Below are 27,358 nucleotides of genomic sequence, written 5' to 3' on the forward strand. Positions count from 1 at the left end.
GGTGCATACAGGCTAAACAGCGAGTCAGATTTTCTGACTCCAGTCGTCCTGGAAACATATATTTTCAGGGCCCTGACAACGTCAAGTAACTTGGAGTCCTCCAAGTCCCTAGTAGCCGCAGGTACCACAATAGGTTGGTTCATGTGAAAAACAGAAAACACCTTAAGGAGAAATTGAGGACGAGTCCTCAATTCTGCCCTGTCAGAATGAAAAATTAAGTAAGGGCTTTTATATGATAAAGCCGCCCATTCTGACACACGCCTGGCTGAAGCCAGGGCTAATAGAATCTTCACCTTCCATGTGAAATATTTTAATTCCACAGTGGTGAGTGGATCAAACCAATGTGACTTTAGGAAACTCAAAACAACATTGAGATCCCAAGGTGCCACTGGAGGCACAAAAGGAGGCTGTATATGCAGTACCCCTTTTACAAACGTCTGAACTTCAGGCACTGAAGCCAGTTCTTTCTGGAAGAAATTTGACAGGGTCGAAATTTGAACCTTAATGGACCCTAATTTTAGGCCCATAGACAGTCCTGTATTCAGGAAATGTAGGAAACGACCCAGTTGGAATTCCTCTGTAGGGACCTTCTTGGCCTCACACCACGCAACATATTTTCGCCAAATGCGGTGAAAATGTTTTGCGGTTACATCCTTCCTGGCTTCGACCAGGGTAGGGATGACTTCATCTGGAATGCCCTTCCAGGATCCGGCGTTCAACTGCCATGCCGTCAAACGCAGCCGCGGTAAGTCTTGGAACAGACAAGGCCCCTGCTGGAGCAGGTCCTTTCTTAAAGGTAGAGGCCACGGTTCTTCCGTGAGCATCTCTTGAAGTTCCGGGTACCAAGTCCTTCTTGACCCATCCGGAACCACGAGTATCGTTCTTACTCATCTCCTTCTTATGATTCTCAGTACTTTTGGTATGAGATGCATAGGAGGGAACACATACCCTGACTGGTACACCCACAGTGTTACCAGAGCGTCCACCGCTATTGCCTGAGGGTCCCTTGACCTGGCGCAATATTTGTCTAGTTTTTTGTTCAGGCGGGACGCCATCATGTCCACCTTTGGTTTTTCCCAACGGTTTACAATCATGTGGAAGACTTCCCGCTGAAGTCCCCACTCTCCCGGGTGGAGGTTATGCCTGCTGAGGAAGTCTGCTTCCCAGTTTTCCACTCCCGGAATTAACACTGCTGAGAGTGTTATCACATGATTTTTCGCCCAGCGAAGAATCCTTGCAGTTTCTGCCATTTCCCTCCTGCTTCATGTGCCGCCCTGTCTGTTTACGTGGGCGACTGCCGTGATGTTGTCCCACTGGATCCATACCGGCTGACCTTGAAGCAGAGGTCTTGCTAAGCTTAGAGCCTTGTAAATTGCCCTTAGCTCCAGTATATTTATGTGGAGAGAAGTCTCCAGACTTGATCACACTCCCTGGAAATTTTTTTCCTCGTGTGACTGCTCCCCAGCCACTCAGGCTGGCATCCGTGGTCACCAGGACCCAGTCCTGAATGTCGAATCTGCGGCCCTTTCATAGATGAGCACTCTGCAGCCACCGCAGAAGAAAACACCCTTGTCCTTGGAGACAGGGTTATCCGCTGATGCATCTGAAGATGCGATCCGGACCATTTTCCCAGCAGATTCCACTGAAAGGTTCTTGCGTGAAATCTACCGAATGGGATCGCTTTGTAAGAAACCACCATTTTTCACAGGACCCTTGTGCAATGATGCACTGATACTTTTCCTGGTTTTAGGAGGTTCCTGACTAGCTCGGATAACTCCCTGGCCTTCTTCTCCGGGAGAAAACATCCTTTTCTGGACTGTGTCCAGAATCATTCCTAGGAACATTAGACGTGTCGTCGGAAAAAGCTGCGATTTTGGAATATTTAGAATCCACTCGTGCTGTCGTAGAACTACTTGAGATAGTGCTACTCCGACCGCCAACTGTTCTCTGGACCTTGCCCTTATCAGGAAAGCGTCCATATTTCTTTTAGGAAGAATCATCATTTCGGCCATTACCATGGTAAAGACCCGGGGTGCCGTGGACAATCCAAACGGCAGCTTCTGAACTGATAGTGACAGTTCTGTACCACGAACCTGAGATACCCTTGGTGAGAAGGGCAAAATTTGGACATGTAGGTAAGCGTCCCTGATATCCAGTGACATCATATCGTCCTGGTTCGCTATCACTGCTCTGAGTGACTCCATCTTGATTTGAACCCTTGTATGTAATTGTTCAAATCTTTTAGATCTCACCGAGCCGTTTGGCTTCAGTACCACAATATAGTGTGGAATAATACCCCTTCCCTTGTTGTAGGAGGGGTACTTTGATTATCACCTGCTGGGAATACAGCCTGTGAATTTTTTCCCAATACTGCCTCCCTGTCGGAGGGAGACGTTGGTAAAGCAGACTTCAGGAACTTGTGAGGGGAAGACGTCTCGAATTTCCAATGTACACCTGGGATACTACGTGTAGGATCCAGGAGTCCACTTGCGAGTGAGCCCACTGCGTGCTGAAACTCTTGAGATGACCCCCCACCGCACCTGAGTCCGCTTGTATGGCCCCAGCGTCATGCTGCGGACTTGGCAGAAGCTGTGGAGGACTTCTGTTCCTGGGAATGGGCTGCCTGCTGCAGTCTTCTTCCCTTTCCTCTAACCCTGGGCAGATATGACTGGCCTTTTGCCCGCCTGCCTTTATGGGTACGAAAGGACTGAGACTGAAAAGACTGTGTCTTTTTCTGCTGAGATGTGACTTGGGGTAACAAAAGTGGATTTTCCAGCTGTTGCCATGGCCACCAGGTCCGATGGACCGCCCCTTTATACGGCAATACTTCCATGTGCCGTCTGGAATCTGCATCACCTGACCACTGTCGTGTCTATAAACATCGTCTGGCAGATATGGACATCACATCTACTCTTGATGCCAGAATGCAAATATCCCTCTGCGCATCTCGCATATATAGAAATGCATCCTTAAAATGCTCTATAGTCAATAAAATATTGTTCCTGTCAAGGGTATCAATATTTTCAGTCAGGAAATCCGACCAAGCCCCCCCAGCGCTGCACATCCAGGCTGAGGCGATTGCTGGTCGTAGTATAACACCAGTATGTGTGTATATACTTTTTAGGATATTTTTCAGCTTCCTATCAGCTGGCTCTTTGAGGGCGGCCGTATCTGGAGACGGTAACGCCACTTGTTTTTATAAGCGTGTGAGCGCCTTATCCACCCTAAGGTGTGTTTCCCAACTCGCCCTCACTTCTGGCGGGAAAAGGTATACCTCCAATAATTTTCTATCGGAGGAAACCCACGTATCATCACACACTTTAATTTATCTGATTCAGGAAAAACTACAAGTAGCTTATTCCCACCCTACATAATACCCTTATTTGTGGTACTTGTAGTATCAGAAATATGTAACACCTCCTTCATTGCCCTTAACATGTAACGTGTGGCCCTAAAGGAAAATACGTTTGTTTCTTCACCGTCGACACTGAAGTCAGTGTCCGTGTCTGTGTCTGTGTCGACCAACTGAGGTAAATGGGCGTTTTTACAAGCCCCTGACGGTGTCTGAGACGCCTGGACAGGTACTAATTTGTTTGCCGGCCGTCTCATGTCGTCAACCGACCTTGCATCGTGTTGACATTATCACGTAATTCCTAAATAAGCCATCCATTCCGGAGTCGACTCCCTAGAGAGTGACATCACCAATACAGGCAAGTTGCTCCGCCTCCTCACCAACATCGTCCTCCTACATGTCGACACACACGTACCGATACACAGCACACACACAGGGAATGCTCTGATAGAGGACAGGACCCCACTAGCCCTTTGGGGAGACAGAGGGAGAGTTTGCCAGCACACACCAAAACGCTATAATTATACAGGGACAACCCCTTATACAAGTGTTTTCCCTTATAGCATTTTCACATATGTAATCATATCGCCAAATAAGTGCCCCCCCCTCTGTTTTAACCCTGTTTCTGTAGTGCAGTGCAGGGGAGAGCCTGGGAGCCTTCCTCACAGCAGAGCTGAGCAGGAAAATGGCACCGTGTGCTGAGGAGAATAGGCCCCGCCCCCTAAAACGGCGGGCTCTTCTCCAGGAGTTTGTGAGTTCTGGCAGGGGTTAAATACATCCATATAGCCTCAAGGGCTATATGTGATGTATTTTAGCCATAAAAAAGGTATAATACATTGCTGCCCAGGGCGCCCCCCCCAGCGCCCTGCACCCTCAGTGACCGCTGGTATGAAGTGTGCTGACAACAATGGCGCACAGCTGCAGTGCTGTGCGCTACCTTATGAAGACTGAAAGTCTTCTGCCGCCTGTTTCTGGACCTCTGGACCTCTTCAACTTCGGCATCTGCAAGGGGGGTCGGCGGCACGGCTCCGGGACGAACCCCAGGGTGAGACCTGTGTTCCGACTCCCTCTGGAGCTAATGGTGTCCAGTAGCCTAAGAAGCAAATCCATCCTGCACGCAGGTGAGTTTACTTCTCTCCCCTAAGTCCCTCGTAGCAGTGAGCCTGTTGCCAGCAGGACTCACTGAAAATAAAAAACCTAACTGAGGCTTGGAGGAGGGTCATAGGGGGAGGAGCCAGTGCACACCACCTGATCCTAAAGCTTTTATTATTGTGCCCTGTCTCCTGCGGAGCCGCTAAACCCCATGGTCCTGACGGAGTCCCCAGCATCCACTTAGGACGTTAGAGAAAATGCAAAATCAAGCACTTGGGTCTCAAAAACCCAAAGGCTAAGTATAGTATCAAGGGTACTATAATGGAAACTACTGAGGAGGAAAGAGATTTAGGAGTCACTATTTCAAGTGACTTGAAGGCAGGAAAGCAATGCAACAAAGCAATGAGAAAGGCAAGTCAGATGCTTGGTTGCATAGGGAGAGGAATCAGTAGCAGGAAAAAAGAAGTGATAATGCCACTGTATAGGTCATTGGTACGGCCCCATCTGGAATACTGTGTCCAGTTCTGGAGACCCTATCTCCAGAAGGATATAAATACATTAGAGAGTGTACAAAGAAGGGCAACTAAAAGGGTGCATGGCCTACATCACAAAACTTACCCGGAAAGGCTAAAAGATCTTAACATGTATAGTATGGAGGAGAGAAGGGAAAGGGGGGACATGATAGAAACTTTCAAATACATCAAGGGTCTTAACAAAGTTGAGGAGGGAAACATTCTTCAAAGGAAAAGAAGTATTAGAACTCGAGGGCATACATTGAGACTGGAGGGGGGGAGGTTCAGGGGAAATTTAAGGAAAAATTACTTCACAGAAAGGGTAGTGGATAAGTGGAATAGCCTCCCATCAGAGGTGGTAGAGGCTAAGACTGTAGGGCAATTTAAACATGCTTGGGACAGGCATATGAATATCCTTACAAAGAATCAAGGTTAAAAAAGGGTTGAGATTGCCTAAAGGATAAAATAAAAAAGGGGCAGACTAGATGGGCCAAGTGGTCCTTATCTGCCGTCAAATTCTATGTTTCTATGTTTCTATGCCAATATGGACAATCTCGTCCATATTAGCATGCACTGCTATGGAGCCAGTTGACGGGAGGAGTGAAGAAACTTCAATCCCCCCGTCATTCCTCCCCCGCCGCCAGATCGCCCGTAGGACACCTCGGCGGCACATCACCGGGTGTGTAGGGCCCATTAGGCTCTATACCGAATGCTGGTGACTCAGGAAAAGGGGGGCAGATGTATTAAATCTAGAGAAGTAATAAAGCAGTAATAAGTGGAAGGTGATAACGCACCAGCAATCAGCTGCTAACTCATTTTTCAAACCAGTAATGATTGGCTGGTGCATTATCACCTTCCACTTATCACTGCTTTATCACTACTCCAGGCTCTATACATCTGCCCCTCTGTTACTGGGAAAACACTACAGGGAAGGAGCTGCCATGTAGCAATTTAACGCATAACCAGAGGTTCTTCTTTACCAGACAAAACTCTATTTGGCTGTCATTAAAAAAATAAATAAATAAATAAATAACGTCACAAGAACTAGTTTTAGCCACGCCTTCTTTAAGCGTTAACATTTCTGAACCAAAATTCCATGCCACAAATACATAGGTTAATTAATTGCAAATTCTTTGGTAAATGGAAACCTGTTATAACACAAATAGCTTTGTGCCACAAATTGTGGAATAGATGCGACACTCTCTGGAATCTTCTCTTCTTACTATGCCCTGTGTCGTACATGGATTCATATCGCCAGAATATACAACTCTACTATCCTCATAAAACCACTTTTACTCAAACGTTCTAGATTATTCCACATATACTGTATCTAGAGAGCTCACCTTTGGGCTTGGAGGGTAGGCTGGTTCTGGGTTGGAAGACCTCATCGTTGACCTTCCTCTGTAGCTTTTTAACTCCTCAGAGAAGGGTAGTGGTGGCCGCGGAGACCCTGTAGGGTGTTGAGGTGCAGGGGGTGGAGTTGAGAGTGGAGGAGAAGGCAAGTGCATCCACGTTGGCTGTATGGGAGAAGTCCTTGTCGAGGCTGGTGGCGCGCTTCTCCTCATCAACGTGATGTTGGGAGAAGGAGCCTGGTGGGCGCTGCCAGATGCAGATAACATACGCGGTGAAGGAGGAGGGGGTGCCAACCTTTTAACAGGACGACCAGGGTCTTCTAAATGAACGTCGTCCAAATCGGTGGTGTGAAGCTGGAGGCCACCAACAAACCTCCGCACAGCGGCAGCAGCGGGCACAGCTGCCGGAGGAGAAGCCACAGCAGGTGGGCGCCCTCCTGCTCCCTACTCAAAACAGCAGAAAGTTAGCAAGCTTCAGCAAGAATAAAATGTGCTCAATATCCCACAAACACAGAACATCCAAAGTCAGTGGTGACAGCTGTCCTATGGGATGAAACGGTATTCAGTGTGAGAACGCACCAGTGATGTCATTAGGTCCTATAGGTCCTAACATCTCAAAAGTCTGCTTTCTAATATTGGTTCAGTAATACTGGTGTAGGTCAGTGCGCTTGTGTGCAAACTTCTGCCATAGGATTATGTAGGAGCAGATGTTTGCCAAGGGTAGGAGTTCTGAGCAGGCGCGTTTCATTGGAGTTTAGCTTGTGAAGAGGGCGCGTTTCCAGGCTTCAATGCTGCACTCGCTCAGAGCTAGCGCAGAACGGTATCCGGTCTCTAGGTCGACTTAGGGCGACAGTCATTAGGTCGACATGGTTTCTAGGTCAACATGGTCACTAGGTCGACATGACAAAAGGTCTACATGAGTTTTTCACAATTTTTTTTAACTTTTTCATACTTTACAGTCCACGTGCCGAGCGCAGTGAGGCACCTTGCCTGGAGCATGGTGAGTGAAGCGAGCCATGCGAGGGGACACGGTGCACTAATTGGGGTTCCCGGTCACTCTACGAAGAAAACTACACCCCAAAAAATAAAAAAACTCATGTCGACCTTTTATCATGTTGACCTTGCTCATGTCGACCTAATGCTTGTGTTGACTTATTTTGGGTGTCGACTTAGTTGCTGTCAACTAATAGTGGTCGACCTAGACACTGTCGACCTAAGTGTGGTCGACCCTATGAACCACACCCCGCAGATCACCTCTGGTCTTTTGCTTACGATGGAACACATTTTACGCTGTTATATCGCTCTTACTCTGGGTAACGGGGGTCATTCCGAGTTGATCACTCGCTGGCTAGTTTTAGCAGCCGTGCAAACGCTATGCCGCCGCCCACTGGGAGTGTATTTTAGCTTAGCAGAAGTGCGAACGCCTGTGCAGCCGAGCTCTGCAAAAACTGTTTGTGCAGTTTCAGAGTAGCTCTGAACCTACTCAGCGCTTGCGATCACTTCAGACTATTCGTTTCCGGATTTGACGTCATACACCCGCCCAGCGAACGCCCAGCCACGCCTGCGTTTTTGCAAACACTCCCTGAAAACGGTCAGTTGACACCCAGAAACGCCCCCTTCCTGTCAATCTTCTTGCGGCCGTCAGTGCGAAGGAAAACTTCGCTAGAACCGGAGCACAACCACAAAGAGCTTTGTACCTGTACGTCGCGCGTGCGCATTGCGGGCCATACGCATGCACATAAATGCCGTTTTTTCACCTGATCGCTGCGCTGCGAAAATCAGCAGCAAGCGATCAACTTGGAATGACCCCCTATGTCATAAATAGGACTGTAACAAAAGTCCAATGATACAACAGTCCTCCACTCTCAGGATGCATGAAAGACATAAGCCGCACACAGTATGATAGGGGACAGACAGAAAACTTCCTTAAACTTTTTCATCATTTCCGCATAAACAGAACAAAGCCGGTATGCGGTGCGCAGTGACGGCGCTTCACCAATGGGGTCTGCTAAGCGTTGGTGATTTGATAGTCACAAATTGGATTTCATGTTATAAACTAACCATTAATAACGGGTTAAGGCTTTTGCAGCTAAGTTACTGGTTTCCGCTGAGAAAGCAATATACAGTAATAGGACAATAAGTCTGCAGTAAATCCATAACGGAGACACCACTACCGCAGTCTAGTAATTCGCCAGGACCTAGTGATATCACTGATGTATTGATCCCTTCCTGTGTCTAATGCATTCTTTCAGATAACGTATGTAATCTATACCAATTCTGCTCGTACTAAAAATACTCTTTCAGGAATCAACAAGTAAATAAAAACTCAACAAAACAAAAAACCTCCGAAATGCAAAACACGTAAATAGAATTGTGCTAAGCAATTAGTTTTATTTTTGTCTTAGATGATATATATTGTCTCTGTGTGCTGTGCCCTTCTGTAAGGAGAATATTTACTGCATGCTGTAAGGATACTTATGAATTCTGCACATGTAAGTAGATTGCTCAATGAAACATGGGGGCCTATTTATCAACGAGTTTAGCTATTTAAAAACACGTTGCGTATGATAAATGGTGCTCAGCCAATATGTTCACAACTGTCATGGTTTGAAAAATGACAGCTGGGAGCTGATTGGCTGGAACAGCAGTTATCATACGCAATGAGTTTTAAATAGTTAAAACACATTGATAAATGGGCCCTACGGAATCAGCGGTTATCGGGGGCAGTTACCTCGTGACTGTCGTTCTCAGAGGAGGAGATCTGCTCCAGCCGGGTCTGGCAGAGTCTCTCCACCCAGTGCTGAACTTTCTCCGACTCCTCCAGATCTTCTCGCTCCGTCTCAGAGACCTTCGTCACATGGTCACAATTGACATGTGCATCATAACATTCAATTGCATACAATGGTATGGCGATCTGGGCTACAATTTACAGTCATGTTCCATTTCCAATAGAATAATTAAAATGTCTCACAACCCACCCCAGGTACCCAGATAAACATGCGTGTCCTAGCACAAGTGCATGGTGTACTGGACGACTGCCTAGAGGCTACTCCACATTACAGGTCAGAGATAGACTTACCTCCTGAACCAGACGGTTGATCTTTAGCTGTTTCTCCTTCTCAAACATCTCTTCTTTCTCCTTGGCCAATTTCTGCTCAAACTCCACTTCCTTCTTGCTCTTCTTCTGCTCAAACAGCCGCTCGGCCTTCGATTTCTTCCGTTCTTTTCCCTTCTAAGAGGTTATTTTACAATATGACACCCCCAGAAGGCTGAGCAGCGCGCAGAGACTACCATATCCGGCCAGAGGTGTCATTATTCCCTGGAAGAGCTACTAGAAGTTCTATAGGGAATAATTTTTCCGCCATCACTCAGCTATGAGTAGTCTGTGCAGGAAACAGAGGACCATAGTGCATTACACACTGCAAAACACACCGCAAACCCCTCACATAGATGGAGACAGGAGAGTAAGGCACAGTTTAGTCAGAGAGACTCCTATTTCCAGAGACGGCTCAGTGGTTAAGAGAAGTGACTGTGAATAAAAAGGACACGGCTGCAGAATGAAGGGAGCATGAATCAAAGGCGTGAGCATTAATGGAAAGTAAAATCACTCAGCCCTCATCTTAAAGTGCAGTGAGAGAAGTCCGGCGAGTGTCAGTGTACACCCCCATACCCCCTTCTCCTAGCTTTACCATGCAACAGAACATGCTCTGGACATATGACATTGTCCCCATGTGCAGTTACTGTTTGTAAAGTTTAAGGATAGAACACACGCAGAAATATACACACGATACACAGCACCCATCATACCTTTCTAAGGGTGGGGAACTTCCCTTCATATCGGTAGAACCAGCCAAATGCTACACGTGACATGAAGAGACAACAGAGGGTTAATATGAAGCCGTACTGTATACAGTGAAATGACAGAGAACGTGACCTCTCCTACATTACAGGATGGAACATGAACCTTTCACAAAACAATATCAAGAGACAGTTTTTTGGGCTGCTGGGCAGCGGAGGATCATGGGAGATCCCCAGGTCTTAGGCCTCTGCTAGATTCAATGTGAAGCCATTCCGCATATCATGCACTGTCCCCCTGAGGTCACGTAGGCGGGAATGTCCCATAAGATCTAGCACAATTTGTTATATTGTATTCGTATGCATCACTATCCCCTTCATGTGTAATGCTGAGCAATACAAGGACCTTTATAGATAAGATACAATGATAGAGGGCTCCGCATAAACGAGCAAACGAGCTCCAAGGTCGTCGTGGGGCACAAAAACAGTTTTTGGGGCTTTGTAAATAGACACTGTGTACCATGAACTCAAGAGCCGTCTGTAGAGAAACATTTGTGCATAACGGTGAATAGTCCTGATGACTGATAGGACAGTGTTGCGGTATTTACTATACCTTATTATTCTCATTGCTTGCAAGGACCTTATAGGAATGTGATCAGTTTAACCTTCCTTTGCCATAGAAGATCTGTTATTTCTTATCCTACCTATAGTGCTTGTATGAACTCACCATCCAGCTGTAGACTGTTACGTATTTATATATTTGCATATACAGTATATAGATGTGATATAATCTTTTCATATATTTTAGCACAATAAATGTCTATGTAATCTCACCCCATCTATTATATGCTGATCGAATATACAATTATGGCGCTGTTTCCGGTTTATCCTTCTACTAGGTGCTTCATCGCACCCTACGGGCGCTCTTCACACCGTCGCAAGAGGCTACGCCCCCTTAACCCTTGCATGCCTTTCTGGGGTTCAATATTTGTATTATATGGAGTATTACCTGCATTCCTGGTAGTTGGAGGGTATGCAGTAACAGGGCCAGGACAGGGGTGACAGGGTCAGAACAGGTGTGACAGGGCCAGGACTGGGGTGACGGAGCCAGGACTGGGGTGACGGGGCCAGGACAGGGGTGACGGGGCCAGGACAGGGGTGACGGGGCCAGGACAGGGGTGACGGGGGGAGACTGGGAGTGACTGGTTAGCCCCCAGGAGACGCTGCGGCTGGAGGGGGTCATAGCATGCATGCGGCGCGGACCTCGCAGCTTCCAGGCACTGTGGTAAGGGGAGACTGGGAGTGACTGGTTAGCCCCCAGGAGACGCTGCGGCTGGAGGGAGAAGGGGGTCGGAGCCTGCAAGCAGCGTGGACATCTGCAGCGCTGCCCGCCGGCTAAAGTGTGAGAAGGAGCTGGGCGCACCTCACTGCTAGCGGTGGGGTTGCCGGGGCTGGAGATAACAGAGGCAGTACGGAACCTGCACAGCGGCAGGTGCCCCACAAAACTGCAGCTAAGAAGCGTGGAGTGTGCCAGAAAGTGACGCTCCTCCGCGCCAAAGAGCCCCTGATGAGTATGCTGATGTGGGGGGTCAAGCACACAGTGAGCCGGTGCCCGTCTGTCTGTACGGCATACCCCCTCACACACCCCCATACCTCCCAACTGTCCCGATTTTCGCGGGATAGTCCCATGTTTTTGGGTCTGTCCCGCTGTCCCACCCGCGGGCCGCAGTGTCCCGTGGTGGTGGCGGGGGGGGCAGTTAGGAAGCTCCTGTACTCGCTGTTCTGCTTGGAGACAGGAGAGGGGGCATCAGGGGGTACGGATTAAGGGGGGGGGGCAGCAGCAGAGCCAGATTAAGGGGGGGCCCAGGGGGTACGTACCCCGGGCCTCACAGTTTTAGGGGGCCCCCCGGCTGGAGTAGCTCTGAAGCTCCCCCGTCCTGCCAGTAACAGCAGCAGCATTGTCCTACAGTCAGCACACGCTGCTGCGTGTTGGCAGGTCTGTGGTGTTGCAGGGAGGCAACAGCCTCCCTGCTTTCTTCTGCCTGTGCGGGTGTGTAGGGGAAAGCGACCACCCCCTCTGGATTTACCCCTAGCTGATGGGCCAAAATCCCATAAAAAAAAAAAAAATCCCAGGAATTTGCATAAGGGGGCGTGGCCACGCATCCCGCGATTAGGCCACGCCCCCTAAACCGCAGCAGGCACAGCAATGAGATAGGGCCCCCCTGTCTCAAGTGCCCTGGGCCCCCTGGGCTCATAATCTGCCCCTGGGGGCATGCCAGCAGCTCACAGAGTGCTGGGCATGCCCCCTCACTGCCGAAAACGGAGGCATGGCTCGTGATCGCGGGTCCTCCGCGAAGCCACGCCCCCTTTTCGTTGGTCACACCCCTTTTTGCCGAGTATGTGTCCCTCCTTCTGCCTGAAGAAAGCTGGGAGGCATGCACCCCTGCCTGTGCCATGCTAATACCATCTGCTTCTGCTCCTAGTCTCCTATAGATTTGCTCAGATCTGTGACTCATTTGACTAACTCCGCCCAGTGTTGTGACTCCACCCAGCGTTAGCAAATGAGGCACAAAGTCACAGATCTGGGCTAATATATAGGAGATTCTTTGGAGTACAGTAAAGGACTGTGTGTGTGCATACAGTACCTTGCTAGTGTTCACTCTAGGCTGTTTTAGCAGGGCGCCGCGCCCTGCCCGTTTTTTACCAGGCAAAACCCGCCCTGCCCCTTTTGCGGCGCCCTGCTAGAACAGCCGCCCGCTCCCTGCCCTCCCGGCGTGTATAGATGCCGTGCGCATGGCATCCATTCACGCATTGGGAGAGGGCTGGGGGAAGCCCAGCACCGACGGAGGTGCTGGGCACGCCCCCAACAGTGACGTCGCCGGCCACAGAAGCTCTCTATAGTAGCGTCTGTGGGCCGCACCGCCCCCTAAAATGACGGAGGCGTGGCCCTGCCCCCTAATTTGTGTGGCCACGCCCCCATTTCGGGCGCGCGCGCGCGCTCGTGTGCCCCCGGAGTCCGGCGCCCTGCCCCTTTTCACTCCTAGAGTGAACACTACCTTGCTAAAGTATTCACCCCCTTTGCATTTTTCATGTTTTGTTGCCTCACAACCTGGAATTAAAATGGATTGTTTGAAGGTTTGCATCATTTCATTCACAGAACATGGCTACAACTTTGAAGATGTTTTTTTTTTATTGTGAAGCAAACAACAAATAGGACAAAATAACAGAAAACTTCAGTGTGCATATCTATTCACCCCCCTAAAGTCAGTACTTTGTAGAGCCACCTTTTCCGGCAATTACAGCTACAAGTCGATTTGGATAAGTGTCTATGAGCTTGACACTGGGATTTTTGCCCATTCCTCAAGGCTGCTCCAGCTCCTTCATGTTAAATGGTTTCCGCTTGTGAACAGCAATCTTCAAGTCTGACCAGGGGCGGAACTACTGGCGGGGCAGGCAGTGCATTGCACTGGGGCCCCGCCGCACTCAAGGGCCCACAGCCGCCGGCCGGCATTACATGAATGAGTCACAATGACTCATTGTATGTCATGCCGCAGCCGCACACCAGCGCTCCCGTGACCCGCCCGTCATAAGGAACGATTCTGGCCACCCGCACACGAAGGAGGGAGGAGGGTCCGTCCCTCCCTCCCTCATATACAAACAGGTCACAGTCTCTCAGTGAAGGAGAGAGCCGCAGCAGCGCTTTGTTACTGGTGGAGGCGCTGCTGCTCCTCTGCTTCACTATAGGCTGTCTCTGAGAACAGCCTATAGGGAAGCAGAGGGGCAGCAGCAGCAGCAGCGCCTCCACCAGTAACACAGCGCTGCTGCGGCTCCCTCCTTCACCTCCCTCCTCCTTCTTCTCTACTGCCCGGGAAGCTGCACCGAGGAGCCTGAGCCAACAGAGAGGGTAAGTATAATTCTTCTTTCTTTCTTTCTTTCTTTCTTTCTTTCTTTCTTTCTGTCTCTTTCTTTTTTTATTTGTTGGGACTGCCTGCCGCAATGTGTAAAAAGGGGGGACTGCCTGCCGCTATGTATAAAAATGGGGAATCTGCCTGCCGCAATGTACAAAATGGGGAATCTGCCTGCCGCAATGTAAAAATGGGGAATCTGCCTGCCGCAATGTAAAAATGGGGAATCTGCCTGCCACAATGTGTAAAAATGGGGAATCTGCCTGCCGCAATGTGTAAAAATGGGGAATCTGCCTGCCGCAATGTGTAAAAATGGGGAATCTGCCTGCCGCAATGTGTAAAAATGGGGAATCTGCCTGCCGCTATGTATAAAAATGGGGAATCTGCCTGCCGCTATGTATAAAAATGGGGAATCTGCCTGCCGCTATGTGTAAAAAGGTAGAATCTGCCTGCCGTAATGTGTAAAATGGGGACGCTGTCTGCCGTAATGTGTAAAATGGGGACGCTGTCTGCCGTAATGTGTAAAAAGTGCACGCTGTCTGCCACTATGTGTAACGAGGGCACACTGTCTGCCGCTATGTGTAACGAGGGCACGCTGTCTGCCATTGTGTAAAAAGTGTATGCTGTCTGCCGCTATGTGTAACGAGGGCACGCTGTCTGCCGTTATGTGTAAAAAGTGCACACTGTCTGCCGTTATGTGTAAAAAGGGGAATCTGTTCGCTGTAAGGAGTAAAAGGGTCTCTACCTGGTGTAGTGGTGCTACTGTGCGGCGTAATTTGAAGAATGGAGACTACTGTGCACCGTTTTATGAATTGGTATTATTTTGTGGACACACCCCTTCCCCACGAAGCCACGCCACTATGTATTTTTGCGCGCGCCTACGGCGCGCACTGCCCATGGGGTGGACTTGGATGGGATGGGGGGGGGGGGGGGCCCAAAGCATTTTGTTGCACCTGGGCCCACCGCTTGCTTGTTCCGCCACTGAGTCTGACCACAGATTCTCAATTGGATTGAGATCTGGGCTTTGACTAGGCCATTCCAACACATTTAAATGTTTCCCCTTAAACCACTCAAGTGTTGCTTTAGCAGTATGCTTCGGGTCATTGTTCTGCTGGAAGGTGAACCTCCGTCCCAGTCTCAAATCAAAGGCAGACTGAAACAGGTTTTGCTCAAGAATATCCCTGTATTTAGCACCATCCATCTTTCCCTCGACTCAAAACAGTTTCCTAGTCCCTGCTGCTGAAAAACTTCCCCACAGCATGATGCTGCCACCACCATGTTTCACTGTGGGGATGGTGTTCTTGGGGTGATGGGATGTGTTGGGTTTACGCCAGACATAATGTAGCACTTTCCTTGGTGGCTGAAAAGTTAAATTTTAATCTCATCTGACCAGAGCACTTCCTCCACACATTTGGGGCGTCGTCCACCTGCCTTAAGGCAAACTCAAAAACTTGCCTTCTTATTTTTAACACTAAGTAATGGCTTTTTTCTGGCAACTCTTCCATAAAGCCCAGCTCTATGGAGTGTACAGCTTATTGTGGTCACATGCGCAGATACACCAGTCTCTGCTGTGGAACTCTGCAGATCCTTCAGGGTTACCTTTGGTCTATGTGCTGCCTCTCTGATTAATGCCCTCCTTGCCCAGTCTGTGAGTTTTGGTGGCCGGCCCTCTCTTGGCAGGTTTGTTGTGGTACCATGATCTTTCCATTTGAAGATGATGGATTTGATGGTGCTCCAGGGGATCATCAAAGATTTGGATATTTTTTTTATAACCCAACCCTGACTTGTACTTCTCAACAACATTGTCCCTGACTTATTTGGAGAGCTCCTTGGTCTTCATGCCTCTTGCTTAGTGGTGTTGCAGCCTCTGAGGCCTTTCAGAAAAGGTGTGTTTACACTAACAGATCATGTGACACTTAGATTGCACACAGGTGGACTTCATTTCACTAATTATGTGACTTCTGAAGGTAATTGGTTGCACCAGAACTTTTGAGGGGCTTCATAGCAAAGGGGGTGAATACACATGCACATGCAAATTTTTCACTTTTTATTTATAAAAATATTTTTTTAATATAAATTTTTCTCATTTCTCTTCACCAACTTAGACTATTTTGTGCATATCCATCACATAAGATTCAGATTAAAAAAATAATTAAATTACAGGTTGTAATGTAACAAAAGGTAAAAAGCCAAGGGGGGTAAATACTTTAGCAAGGTATTGTAGATGCACTGAGACGTGATGATAAGGACAACAATCTAGATATTTCCGACAGGCCTGCTGTCGACCCCTCCAGCTGATAGTTCTGCACTCTTTAGCATTATATATATATATATATATATATATATATATATATATATATATATACATACATACATACATACATAAACACATACAGGCTGAGTATCCCATATCCAAATATACCGAAATACGGAGTATTCTGAAGTACTGAATTTTCTGAGTCAGACTAATATAGTGAAACCTTTGTTTTCTGATGGCTCAATGTACACAAACTTTGTTTAATACACAAAGTTATTAAAAATATTGTATTAAATGACCCTCAGGCTGTGTGTATAAGGTGTATATGAAGCATAAATGAATTGCGTGAATGTACACACACTTTGTTTAATGCACAAAGTTATTAAAAAATAAGAATTTACTTACCGATAATTCTATTTCTCATAGTCCGTAGTGGATGCTGGGACTCCGTCAGGACCATGGGGAATAGCGGGCTCCGCAGGAGACAGGGCACATCTAAATAAAGCTTTTAGGATCACATGGTGCGTACTGGCTCCTCCCCCTATGACCCTCCTCCAAGCCTCAGTTAGGTACTGTGCCCGGACGAGCGTACACAATAAGGAAGGATCTTGAATCCCGGGTAAGACTCATACCAGCCACACCAATCACACCGTACAACTTGTGATCTGAACCCAGTTAACAGTATGATAACAAAAAACGAAGTAGCCTCTGAAAAGATGGCTCACAACAATAGTAATAACCCGATCTTTGTAACAATAACTATGTACAAGTATTGCAGACAATCCGCACTTGGGATGGGCGCCCAGCATCCACTACGGACTATGAGAAATAGAATTATCGGTAAGTAAATTCTTATTTTCTCTAACGTCCTAGTGGATGCTGGGACTCCGTCAGGACCATGGGGATTATACCAAAGCTCCCAAACGGGCGGGAGAGTGCGGATGACTCTGCAGCACCGAATGAGAGAACTCCAGGTCCTCCTTAGCCAGAGTATCAAATTTGTAAAATTTTACAAACGTGTTCTCCCCTGACCACGTAGCTGCTCGGCAAAGTTGTAATGCCGAGACCCCTCGGGCAGCCGCCCAAGATGAGCCCACTTTCCTTGTGGAGTGGGCCTTTACAGATTTAGGCTGTGGCAGGCCTGCCACAGAATGTGCAAGTTGGATTGTGCTACAGATCCAACGTGCAATCGTCTGTTTAGACGCAGGAGCACCCATCTTGTTGGGTGCATACAATATAAACAACGAGTCAGATTTTCTGACTCCAGCTGTCCTTGAAATATATATTTTTAATGCTCTGACAACGTCCAGTAACTTGGAGTCCTCCAAGTCGCTAGTAGCCGCAGGCACCACAATAGGCTGGTTCAAGTGAAAAGCCGAAACCACCTTAGGGAGAAAATGAGGACGTGTCCGCAGTTCTGCCCTGTCCGAATGGAAAATCAGATATGGGCTTTTGTATGATAAAGCCGCCAACTCTGAAACTCTCCTGGCTGAAGCCAGGGCCAATAGCATGGTTACCTTCCATGTAAGGTATTTTAAATCTACCGATTTTAGAGGCTCAAACCAATGAGATTTGAGAAAATTCAAAACTACGTTCAAATCCCACGGTGCCACTGGAGGCACTATTGGGGGTTGTATATGTAGTACACCTTTGACAAAAGTTTGTACTTCAGGCACTGATGCCAATTCCTTCTGGAAGAAGATTGATAAGGCCGAAATTTGAACTTCAATGGACCCCAATTTTAGGCCCATAGACAATCCTGCTTGCAGGAAATGTAAGAATCGACCCAATTGAAATTCTTCCGTTGGAGCCTTCTTGGCCTCACACCACGCAACATATTTTCGCCAAATGCGGTGATAATGTTGTACAGTCACTTCCTTTCTAGCCTTAATCAAGGTAGGAATAACTTCCTCTGGAATGCCCTTTTCTTTTAGAATCCGGCGTTCAACCGCCATGCCGTCAAACGCAGACGCGGTAAGTCTTGGAACATACAAGGTCCCTGCTGAAGCAGATCCCTTCTTAGAGGTAGAGGCCATGGATCCTCCGTGAGCATCTCTTGAAGTTCCGGATACCAAGTTCTTCTTGGCCAGTCCGGAGCCACCAGTATTGTTCTTACTCCTCTTTTCCGTATAATTCTCAGTACCTTTGGTATGAGAGGCAGAGGAGGGAACACATACACTGACTGGTACACCCACGGTGTTACCAGAGCGTCCACAGCTATTGCCTGAGGGTCTCTTGACCTGGCGCAATATCTGTCCAATTTTTTGTTGAGGCGAGACGCCATCATGTCCACCTTTGGTCTTTCCCAACGGTTCACAATCATGTGGAAGACTTCTGGATGAAGTCCCCACTCTCCCGGGTGAAGGTCGTGTCTGCTGAGGAAGTCTGCTTCCCAGTTGTCCACTCCCGGGATGAACACTGCTGACAGTGCTATGACATGATTCTCCGCCCAGCGCAGAATCCTTGCAGCTTCTGTCATTGCTCTTCTGCTTCTCGTGCCGCCTTGTCGGTTTACGTGGGCGACTGCCGTGATGTTGTCCGACTGGATCAACACCGGCTGACCCTGAAGCAGCGATTTTGCCAGGCTTAGAGCATTGTAGATCGCTCTTAGCTCCAGTATATTTATGTGAAGGGACGTCTCCAGGTTTGACCACACGCCCTGGAAGTTTCTTCCCTGTGTGACTGCTCCCCAGCCTCGTAGGCTGGCATCCGTAGTCACCAGGACCCAGTCCTGTATGCCGAATCTGCGGCCCTCTAACAGATGGGCACTCTGCAACCACCACAGGAGAGACAACCTTGTTCTTGGTGACAGTGTTATCCGCTGATGCATGTGCAGATGCGATCCGGACCATTTGTCCAGCAGATCCCACTGAAATGTCCGTGCATGGAATCTGCCGAATGGAATCGCTTCGTAAGAAGCCACCATCTTTCCCAGGACACTTGTGCATTGATGTACTGACACAGTTCCTGGTTTTAGGAGGTTCCTGACAAGTTCGGATAACTCCCTTGCTTTCTCCTCCGGGAGAAACACCTTTTTCTGAACCGTGTCCAGAATCATTCCCAGGAACAGCAGACGAGTTGTCGGGGTCAATTGAGATTTTGGAAGATTCAGAATCCACCCGTGTTGCTGAAGCACTACCTGGGTTAGTGCTACACCGACTTCCAGCTGTTCTCTGGACTTTGCCCTTATCAGGAGATCGTCCAAGTAAGGGATAATTAATACGCCTTTTCTTCGTAGAAGAACCATCATTTCGGTCATTACCTTGGTAAAGACCCGAGGGGCCGTGGACAAACCAAACGGCAGCGTTTGAAACTGATAATGACAGTCTTGTATCACGAACCTGAGATACCCTTGGTGTGAGGGGTAAATTGGGACATGCAGATAAGCATCCTTTATGTCCAGGGACACCATGAAGTCCCCTTCTTCCAGATTCGCTATCACTGCTCTGAGTGACTCCATCTTGAACTTGAATTTCTGTATGTACAGGTTCAAGGATTTCAGGTTTAGAATAGGTCTTACCGAACCGTCCGGCTTCGGTACCACAAATAGTGTGGAATAATACCCCTTTCCCTGTTGTAGGAGGGGTACCTTGACTATCACCTGCTGAGAATACAGCTTGTGAATGGCTTCCAAAACCGACGTCCTTTCTGAGGGAGACGTTGGTAAAGCAGACTTTAGGAACCGGCGAGGGGGAGACCTTTCGAACTCCAACATGTAACCCTGAGATATTATCTGCAGGATCCACGGGTCCACTTGTGAGCGAGCCCACTGATTGCTGAAAATCTTGAGTCGACCCCCCACCGCTCCTGAGTCCGCTTGTAAAGCCCCAGCGTCATGCTGATGGCTTTGTAGAACCCGGGGCGGGCTTCTGGTCCTGGGCAGGGGCTGCTTGCTGCCCTCTCTTACCCTTTCCTCTGCCTCGCGGCAGATAAGACTGTCCTTTTGGTCGCTTGTTTTTATAGGAGCGAAAGGACTGCGGCTGAAAAGACGGTGTCTTTTTCTGTTGGGAGGGGGTCTGAAGGTAAAAAAGTGGATTTGCCGGCAGTTGCCGTGGCCACCAGGTCCGAAAGACCGACCCCAAATAATTCCTCTCCTTTATATGGCAATACTTCCATATGCCTTTTGGAATCCGCATCACCTGACCACTGTCGCGTCCATAAACTTCTTCTGGCAGATATGGACATCGCGCTTACTCTTGATGCTAGAGTACAAATATCCCTCTGAGCATCTCGCATATAAAGAAAAGCATCCTTTAATTGCTCTAGAGTCAATAAAATACTGTCCCTATCCAGGGTATCAATATTTTCAGTCAGAGAATCCAACCACACTACCCCAGCACTGCACATCCAGGCTGAGGCTACTGCCGGTCGCAGTATAACACCAGTATGTGTGTATATACTCTTCAGTGTAGTTTCCAGCCTCCTATCTGCTGGATCCTTGAGGGCGGCCGTATCAGGAGACGGCAACGCCACTTGCTTTGATAAACGTGTGAGCGCCTTATCCACCCTAGGGGGTGTTTCCCAGCGCGCCCTAACCTCTGGTGGGAAAGGGTATAATGCCAATAACTTCTTGGAAATTAGCAGTTTTCTATCTGGGTTAACCCACGCTTCGTCACACACGTCATTCAATTCCTCTGATTCTGGAAAAGCTACAGGTAGTTTTTTCACCCCCCACATAATACCCCTTTTTGAGGTACCAGCAGTATCAGAGATCTGCAAAGCCTCCTTCATTGCCGTGATCATATAACGTGTGGCCCTATTGGAAAATACGTTTGTTTCTTCACCGTCGACACTAGATTCATCTGTGTCGGTACCCGTGTCGACTGACTGAGGTAAGGGACGTTTTACAGCCCCTGACGGTGTCTGAGACGCCTGAGCCGGTACTAACTGGTTTTCCGGCCGTCTCATTTCGTCAACTGACTTTTGTAATGTGCTAACATTATCACGTAATTCCATAACTAAAGCCATCCATTCCGGTGTCGACTCCCTAGGGGGTGACATCACCATTACCGGCAATTGCTCTGCCTCCACACCAACATCGTCCTCATACATGTCGACACACACGTACCGACACACAGCAGCCACACAGGGAATGCTCTAATCGAAGACAGGACCCTCTTAGCCCTTTGGGGAGACAGAGGGAGAGTTTGCCAGCACACACCAAAAGCGCTATAAATGTATATAAACAACCCTAGAAGGTGTTGTTTTTGATATAAGCGCTTTTAATATATCAATATCGCCAAATTATGCCCCCCTTCTCTTTGTTACCCTGTTTCTGTAGTGCAGTGCAGGGGAGAGTCCTGGGAGCCTTCCTCACCAGCGGAGCTGAGCAGGAAAATGGCGCTGAGTGCTGAGGAGAATAAGCTCCGCCCCTTTTTCGGCGGGCTTTTCTCCCGGGTTTTAAGAAAACTGGCCTGGGTTAAATACATACATATAGCCTTAATGGCTATATGTGATGTATTTATTTTGCCACTAAAGGTATTTAATATTGCTGCCCAGGGCGCCCCCAGCAGCGCCCTGCACCCTCCGTGACTGAATCAGTGAGACGTGTAGCAACAATGGCGCACAGCTGCAGTGCTGTGCGCTACCTTCATGAAGACTGAGGAGTCTTCTGCCGCCTGCTTTCCGGACCTCCGTCTTCAGCGTCTGTAAGGGGGATCGGCGGCGCGGCTCCGGGACGAACCCCAGGAGGACCTGTGTTCCGACTCCCTCTGGAGCTAAGTGTCCAGTAGCCTAAGACTCCAATCCATCCTGCACGCAGGTGAGTTGGAAATCTCTCCCCTAAGTCCCTCGATGCAGTGATCCTGTTGCCAGCAGGATTCACTGAGATTTAAACCTAAAAAAACTTTTTCTAAGCAGCTCTTTAGGAGAGCCACCTAGATTGCACCCTTCTCGGACGGGCACAAAAACCTAACTGAGGCTTGGAGGAGGGTCATAGGGGGAGGAGCCAGTACGCACCATGTGATCCTAAAAGCTTTATTTAGATGTGCCCTGTCTCCTGCGGAGCCCGCTATTCCCCATGGTCCTGACGGAGTCCCAGCATCCACTAGGACGTTAGAGAAATATTGGCTAAAATTTCCTTCAGGCAATGTGTATAAGGTGTATATGAATCATAAATGTATTCTGTGCTTAGACTTAGGTCCCATCGCCATAATATCTCATTATGGTATGCAATTATTCCAAAATACGGAAAAATCCGATATCCAAAATACTTCTGGTCCCAAGCATTTTGGATAAGGGATACTCAACCTGTGTGTATATATATATATATATATATATATATATATATTACTGTAATTTGACATTTACACTACTACAGAAAGGACCATTATAAAGGCTGAACAACAGATACAATATATTTAATGCAACCATAAAGGGTCCAGTATTATGTATAGGACACGTCATTATCTTATTATATTATGGTAAAGCAACTTTACTACTACTGTATTCTGCTTAGACTCTCAGAGGGTGATTCATTTGCTCCTCCCCCCGTGCGGCTACCACCAGGGGGAGCAAAACGTAGCAATACAATTGTTGCTCTGTTCGGGCGCCCATTAGCTGCAGGGGTTACATTCTTCTCGCTGCCTCCTGAAGCACGAGTAGAAATGTGCGAAAAGTATGTGGTTTGGGCACCCAAACTGGAGTTAGGGCACATTGACCAGTATACTTACCTTTCCCCCCTGACCACCTAACTCTCTCTTGCTGTAGCCTAAACCTTAACTTCCCTGTTTATACTGTAGTAACATGACACACCTGAGGTAAGGGTCAGAAGAAAAAAGAAAGGGGGGCAGCACATGAGATATTCAGGACAGGAACCCTGTAAGGCAGGCCTGCCCAACCTGTGGCTCTCCAATTGTTGAAAAACTACAAATCCCAACATGCCCTGCCACAGTATTACTTTTAGGTGATGCTAAAACTGTGGCAGGGCATGCTGGGATGTGTAGTTTGACAACAGCTGAAGAGCCACAGTTTGGCCAGGCTGCTGTAAGGGAACACAGTGGACACCACTATTTTGGATGAGTGAAGAAATATTTTCTAGAGATCTACCATATGCATTATATAAACAGATGCATTATAAATATATAATACAAACACAGTACAGTACAAGCCGTCAGTACAAGCCTGTTACACCTATTGTTTCTGGCTGACAGGAAGAGACAGGTCACAGGACAGAGGGTTAGATACGAGGGAAGGAAAGCACCCGACCTGCTTATGCCTCATCCGAGCGGCAGCGTCATCCTGCGTTACACTCTCATCAACTGGGGAGATAAAGGAGGAATAGTGACAGTGACAGGATATGAGAATCAGAGAGAATTTTCCTATCCTGCTTCTATTTAATTATGATAATAATTATCAGTCCGTAAGATGTCCCGGAGATAATGACCTCTGACAATTCGCTGTATTTATTACCAGATGTTCAGTAGCCGCTCTCTAATCTCTCTCTCCCTCAGGGAGTAGCGGACGACATAGTATTTAATAAGTTACCATATGTGGAACCAAATGACATTTATTCTCGTGTTCAGGGACTTTTGCTTTCCCACAATACCTCCCGGGGGGGGGGGGTCACACAATGTAATACTGACTAGAGAAGAGCACGGGGACTTGTCACTGAGACAAGATGTCCTAGAAGGATCAGTGGAAAGTTTAATAGCCGTTATACAACCCCCATCATCCTTGAAGCGTCAGCTGCATCATGGTCCAAGAGATAATCTGGCGCAATCGCAAATACAATAAAAACACAAAATAGAGAAAATGCCTGGCCAGTAATAATGGAAGAGACTCCCTAAATTCTTAATACCTGGGCAAGGTCACTGTTCTTCCTGCAGGGCTATTATTCCCTGTCCTTACCATATTGCCAAGAGAACTATTGGGCAGATAAACGATGAGAGAATGTTATACTCTTGTATGTAGGCACAACAGTGTAACGGAGAAGACCATGCTCCTGTATTGGGCAGAGAGCAGTGTAATGGAGAAGACCATGCTCCTGTATTGGGCAGAGAGAAGTGTAATGGAGAAGACCATGCTCCTGTATTGGGCAGAGAGCAGTGTAATGGAGAAGACCATGCTCCTGTATTGGGCAGAGAGCAGTGTAATGGAGAAGACCATGCTCCTGTATTGGGCAGAGAGCAGTGTAATGGAGAAGACCATGCTCCTGTATTGGGCAGAGAGCAGTGTAATGGAGAAGACCATGCTCCTGTATTGGGCAGAGAGCAGTGTAATGGAGAAGACCATGCTCCTGTATTGGGCAGAGAGCAGTGTAATGGAGAAGATCATGCTCCTGTATTGGGCAGAGAGCAGTGTAATGGAGAAGACCATGCTCCTGTATTGGGCAGAGAGCAGTGTAATGGAGAAGATCATGCTCCTGTATTGGGCAGAGCAGTGTTACGGAGAAGACCATGCTCCTGTATTGGGCAGAGCAGTGTTATGGAGAAGACCATGCTCCTGTATTGGGCAGAGCAGTGTTATGGTAAAGACCATGCTCCTGTATTGGGCAGAGCAGTGTTATGGAGAAGACCATTGTCCTGAATTGGGCAGAGCAGTGTAATGAAGAAGACCATGCTCCTGTATAGGGCAGATCAGTGTAATGAAGAAGACCATGCTCCTGTATTGGGCAGAGCAGTGTTATAGAGAAGACCATTGTCCTGAATTGGGCAGAGCAGTGTTATGGAGAAGACCATGCTCCTGTATTGGGCAGAGCAGTGTTAGGGAGAAGACCATGCTCCTGTATTGGGCAGAGCAGTGTTAGGGAGAAGACCATGCTCCTGTATTGGGCAGAGCAGTGTTATGGAGAAGACCATGCTCCTGTATTGGGCAGAGCAGTGTTATGGAGAAGACCATGCTCCTGTATTGGGCAGAGAGCAGTGTAATGAAGAAGACCATGCTCCTGTATTGGGCTGAGCAGTGTTATGGAGAAGACCATGCTCCTGTATTGGGCAGAGCAGTGTTATGGAGAAGACCATGCTCCTGTATTGGGCTGAGCAGTGTTATGGAGAAGACTATTGTCCTGAATTGGGCCGAGAAGTGTAATGGAGAAGACCATGCTCCTGTATTGGACAGAGAGCAGTGTAATGGAGAAGACCATGCTCCTGTATTGGGCAGAGAGCAGTGTAATGGAGAAGACCATGCTCCTGTATTGGGCAGAGAGCAGTGTAATGGAGAAGACCATGCTCCTGTATAGGGCAGAGAGCAGTGTAATGGAGAAGACCATGCTCCTGAATTTGGCAGAGCAGTGTAATGGAGAAGACCATGCTCCTGGATTGGACAGAGGGGTGAAAAGGGAAGGCTATGCTCCTGTATGTGGATATAGTGGTGATAGGGGAAGGATATGCTCCTGTATGTGGACAGAGTGGTGAAAGGGGAAGGCTATGCTCCTGTATGTCCATAGTGATCATAGGGAAAGGCTATGCTCCTGTATGTGGACAGAGGGGTGAAAGGGAGAGGATATGTCCTGTATGTGGACAGAGTGTTGAAAGGGGAAGGCTATGTCCTGTATGTGGACAGAGGGGTGAAAGGGAAAGGATATGTCCTGTATGTGGACAGAGGGGTGAAAGGGGAAGGCTATGTCCTGTATGTGGACAGAGGGGTGAAAGGAGAAGGCTATGTCCTGTATGTGGACAGAGTGTTGAAAGGGGAAGGCTATGTCCTGCATGTGGACAGAGGGGTGAAAGGAGAAGGCTATGTCCTGTATGTGGACAGAGGGGTGAAAGGGAAAGGATATGTCCTGTATGTGGACAGAGTGTTGAAAGGGGAAGGCTATGTGTGAAAGTTCTTTCTGGGATTGTTCTTCTTAATGGCAGTACAATGTACAAACACATCTTTCTTGGTATCCTCCCGATTTATGAATCCATAGCCATATCGCAAACTAAACCAAACGACTCTCCCCATAACTTTTCTTGATCTTTTAGTCTCTGGGTCTGTAGCTGGTGTGGCAACCACTCCAATTTGTTTCTGGACTACTGGAGGAGGGTCCACATCTCTGGGCAGTCCTTCATATAATGACCTCTGAACCTCTACATTTAAAGACTCTAACTGATTGCAGGCACTTTCCATATTACCACTTCCATTGCAATGCCTACATACAGGGTGGCCATGATCTAAGAGGTGTCTTTTGGTGCTCTGTGGGTAGTTCCACCAAGAATCATTTTGCTGCCATATCTTGAAGGGTGAGTCTGTCTCTTCTCTACACTGGGCTTGTTTATTCATAAAATTCCACAATTGTTGTGACATTTCAGTTATCCCATGGGTCAGTTCAGCGACTTTCACACCTATAGCACTTAATAGATCAGTCCTTGGGGCCTGAGAACTCTGTACAGCAACTTCTTCTGGTGTGTGCATACCCATGATTTCATTCTTAGCGGTCTTTGGAGGGGATTTGTTTTCTTTGTACCCCATCATCTCAGGACAGGACATTTCTTGCCTCTGTAATGTTCCTACCAATTTAATGGCAGCTTCTTTGAAGCACAAAAATGAGCTATTTGGTAACTGTAGCTGAAGTAGGCATAAATGTGCCTTCACAATCTCACTGTGGGACCCTTCTATAAAATGTTTAATCAATACATCATCGGTTGGTCGGACTTCTGTTGGATCAATGGCCTGTAATGCTCGAAGTGCCTTCTGTAGACTGAGTGCAAAGTCACGCAGTGTTTCTCCTGGCTGCTGCTTTCTTGCATAAAAGTTCACTTTAAGCTCAGACAATGTTCTTGTATCAAATATAGTAGCTAATCGACTCAGGATGAGGCCAACTGTTTTCCTTTGATCCCCTGGCCATGAAGTCACCTCTCTCAAGGCTGTGCCTTTCAACTGCCCGATCAGAATCTCCACTTGTTGCGTCTCTGATAGTGGGTACAGATGGAACATAGACTTCATTTTGTTCTTAAATTCTTTCAGACAATTGCCGTCGGAATCTGAATCATCTCCACTATATGTTGGAAGCCATGGGGCTCCAAAGTAATAGGGCAGGGTAATCGGATTTATACTAGCCATAGTTGGATGTGTACTTGATGAATCCACAGCAGCTTGCTTGTTCGTTGACATAGTGTGTTCGGATCCTGTTCGTGACGCCAAATGTGACACCCAGGAGCAGTATGGGTGTG

General features: G+C 47.8%; 1 protein-coding gene across 8 annotated transcripts in view; it reads right to left on the bottom strand.

The window, feature by feature from the left end:
* The window catches only part of USH1C (USH1 protein network component harmonin), a 193,797-nt gene that overhangs the window by 25,789 nt on the left and 140,650 nt on the right, over positions 1 to 27,358 (bottom strand). For 6 of the 8 annotated variants that reach the window (XM_063944096.1, XM_063944095.1, XM_063944097.1 and 3 more), the window contains exons 15-18: positions 10,116 to 10,165; positions 9,388 to 9,540; positions 9,040 to 9,156; positions 6,300 to 6,752 (exon numbers count right to left, since the gene is read on the bottom strand). In XM_063944096.1, coding sequence (XP_063800166.1) covers positions 6,300 to 6,752; positions 9,040 to 9,156; positions 9,388 to 9,540; positions 10,116 to 10,165 — 773 coding nt within the window. Of the gene's footprint in view, positions 1 to 6,299; positions 6,753 to 9,039; positions 9,157 to 9,387; positions 9,541 to 10,115; positions 10,166 to 23,471; positions 23,525 to 27,358 lie in introns of all 8 variants that reach the window. The other 2 variants (XM_063944101.1, XM_063944102.1) reach the window with 1 other exon arrangement.

The sequence above is a fragment of the Pseudophryne corroboree genome, chromosome 11 (genome assembly GCF_028390025.1).
Source record: "Pseudophryne corroboree isolate aPseCor3 chromosome 11, aPseCor3.hap2, whole genome shotgun sequence".
In the NCBI taxonomy this organism is placed as follows: domain Eukaryota; kingdom Metazoa; phylum Chordata; class Amphibia; order Anura; family Myobatrachidae; genus Pseudophryne; species Pseudophryne corroboree.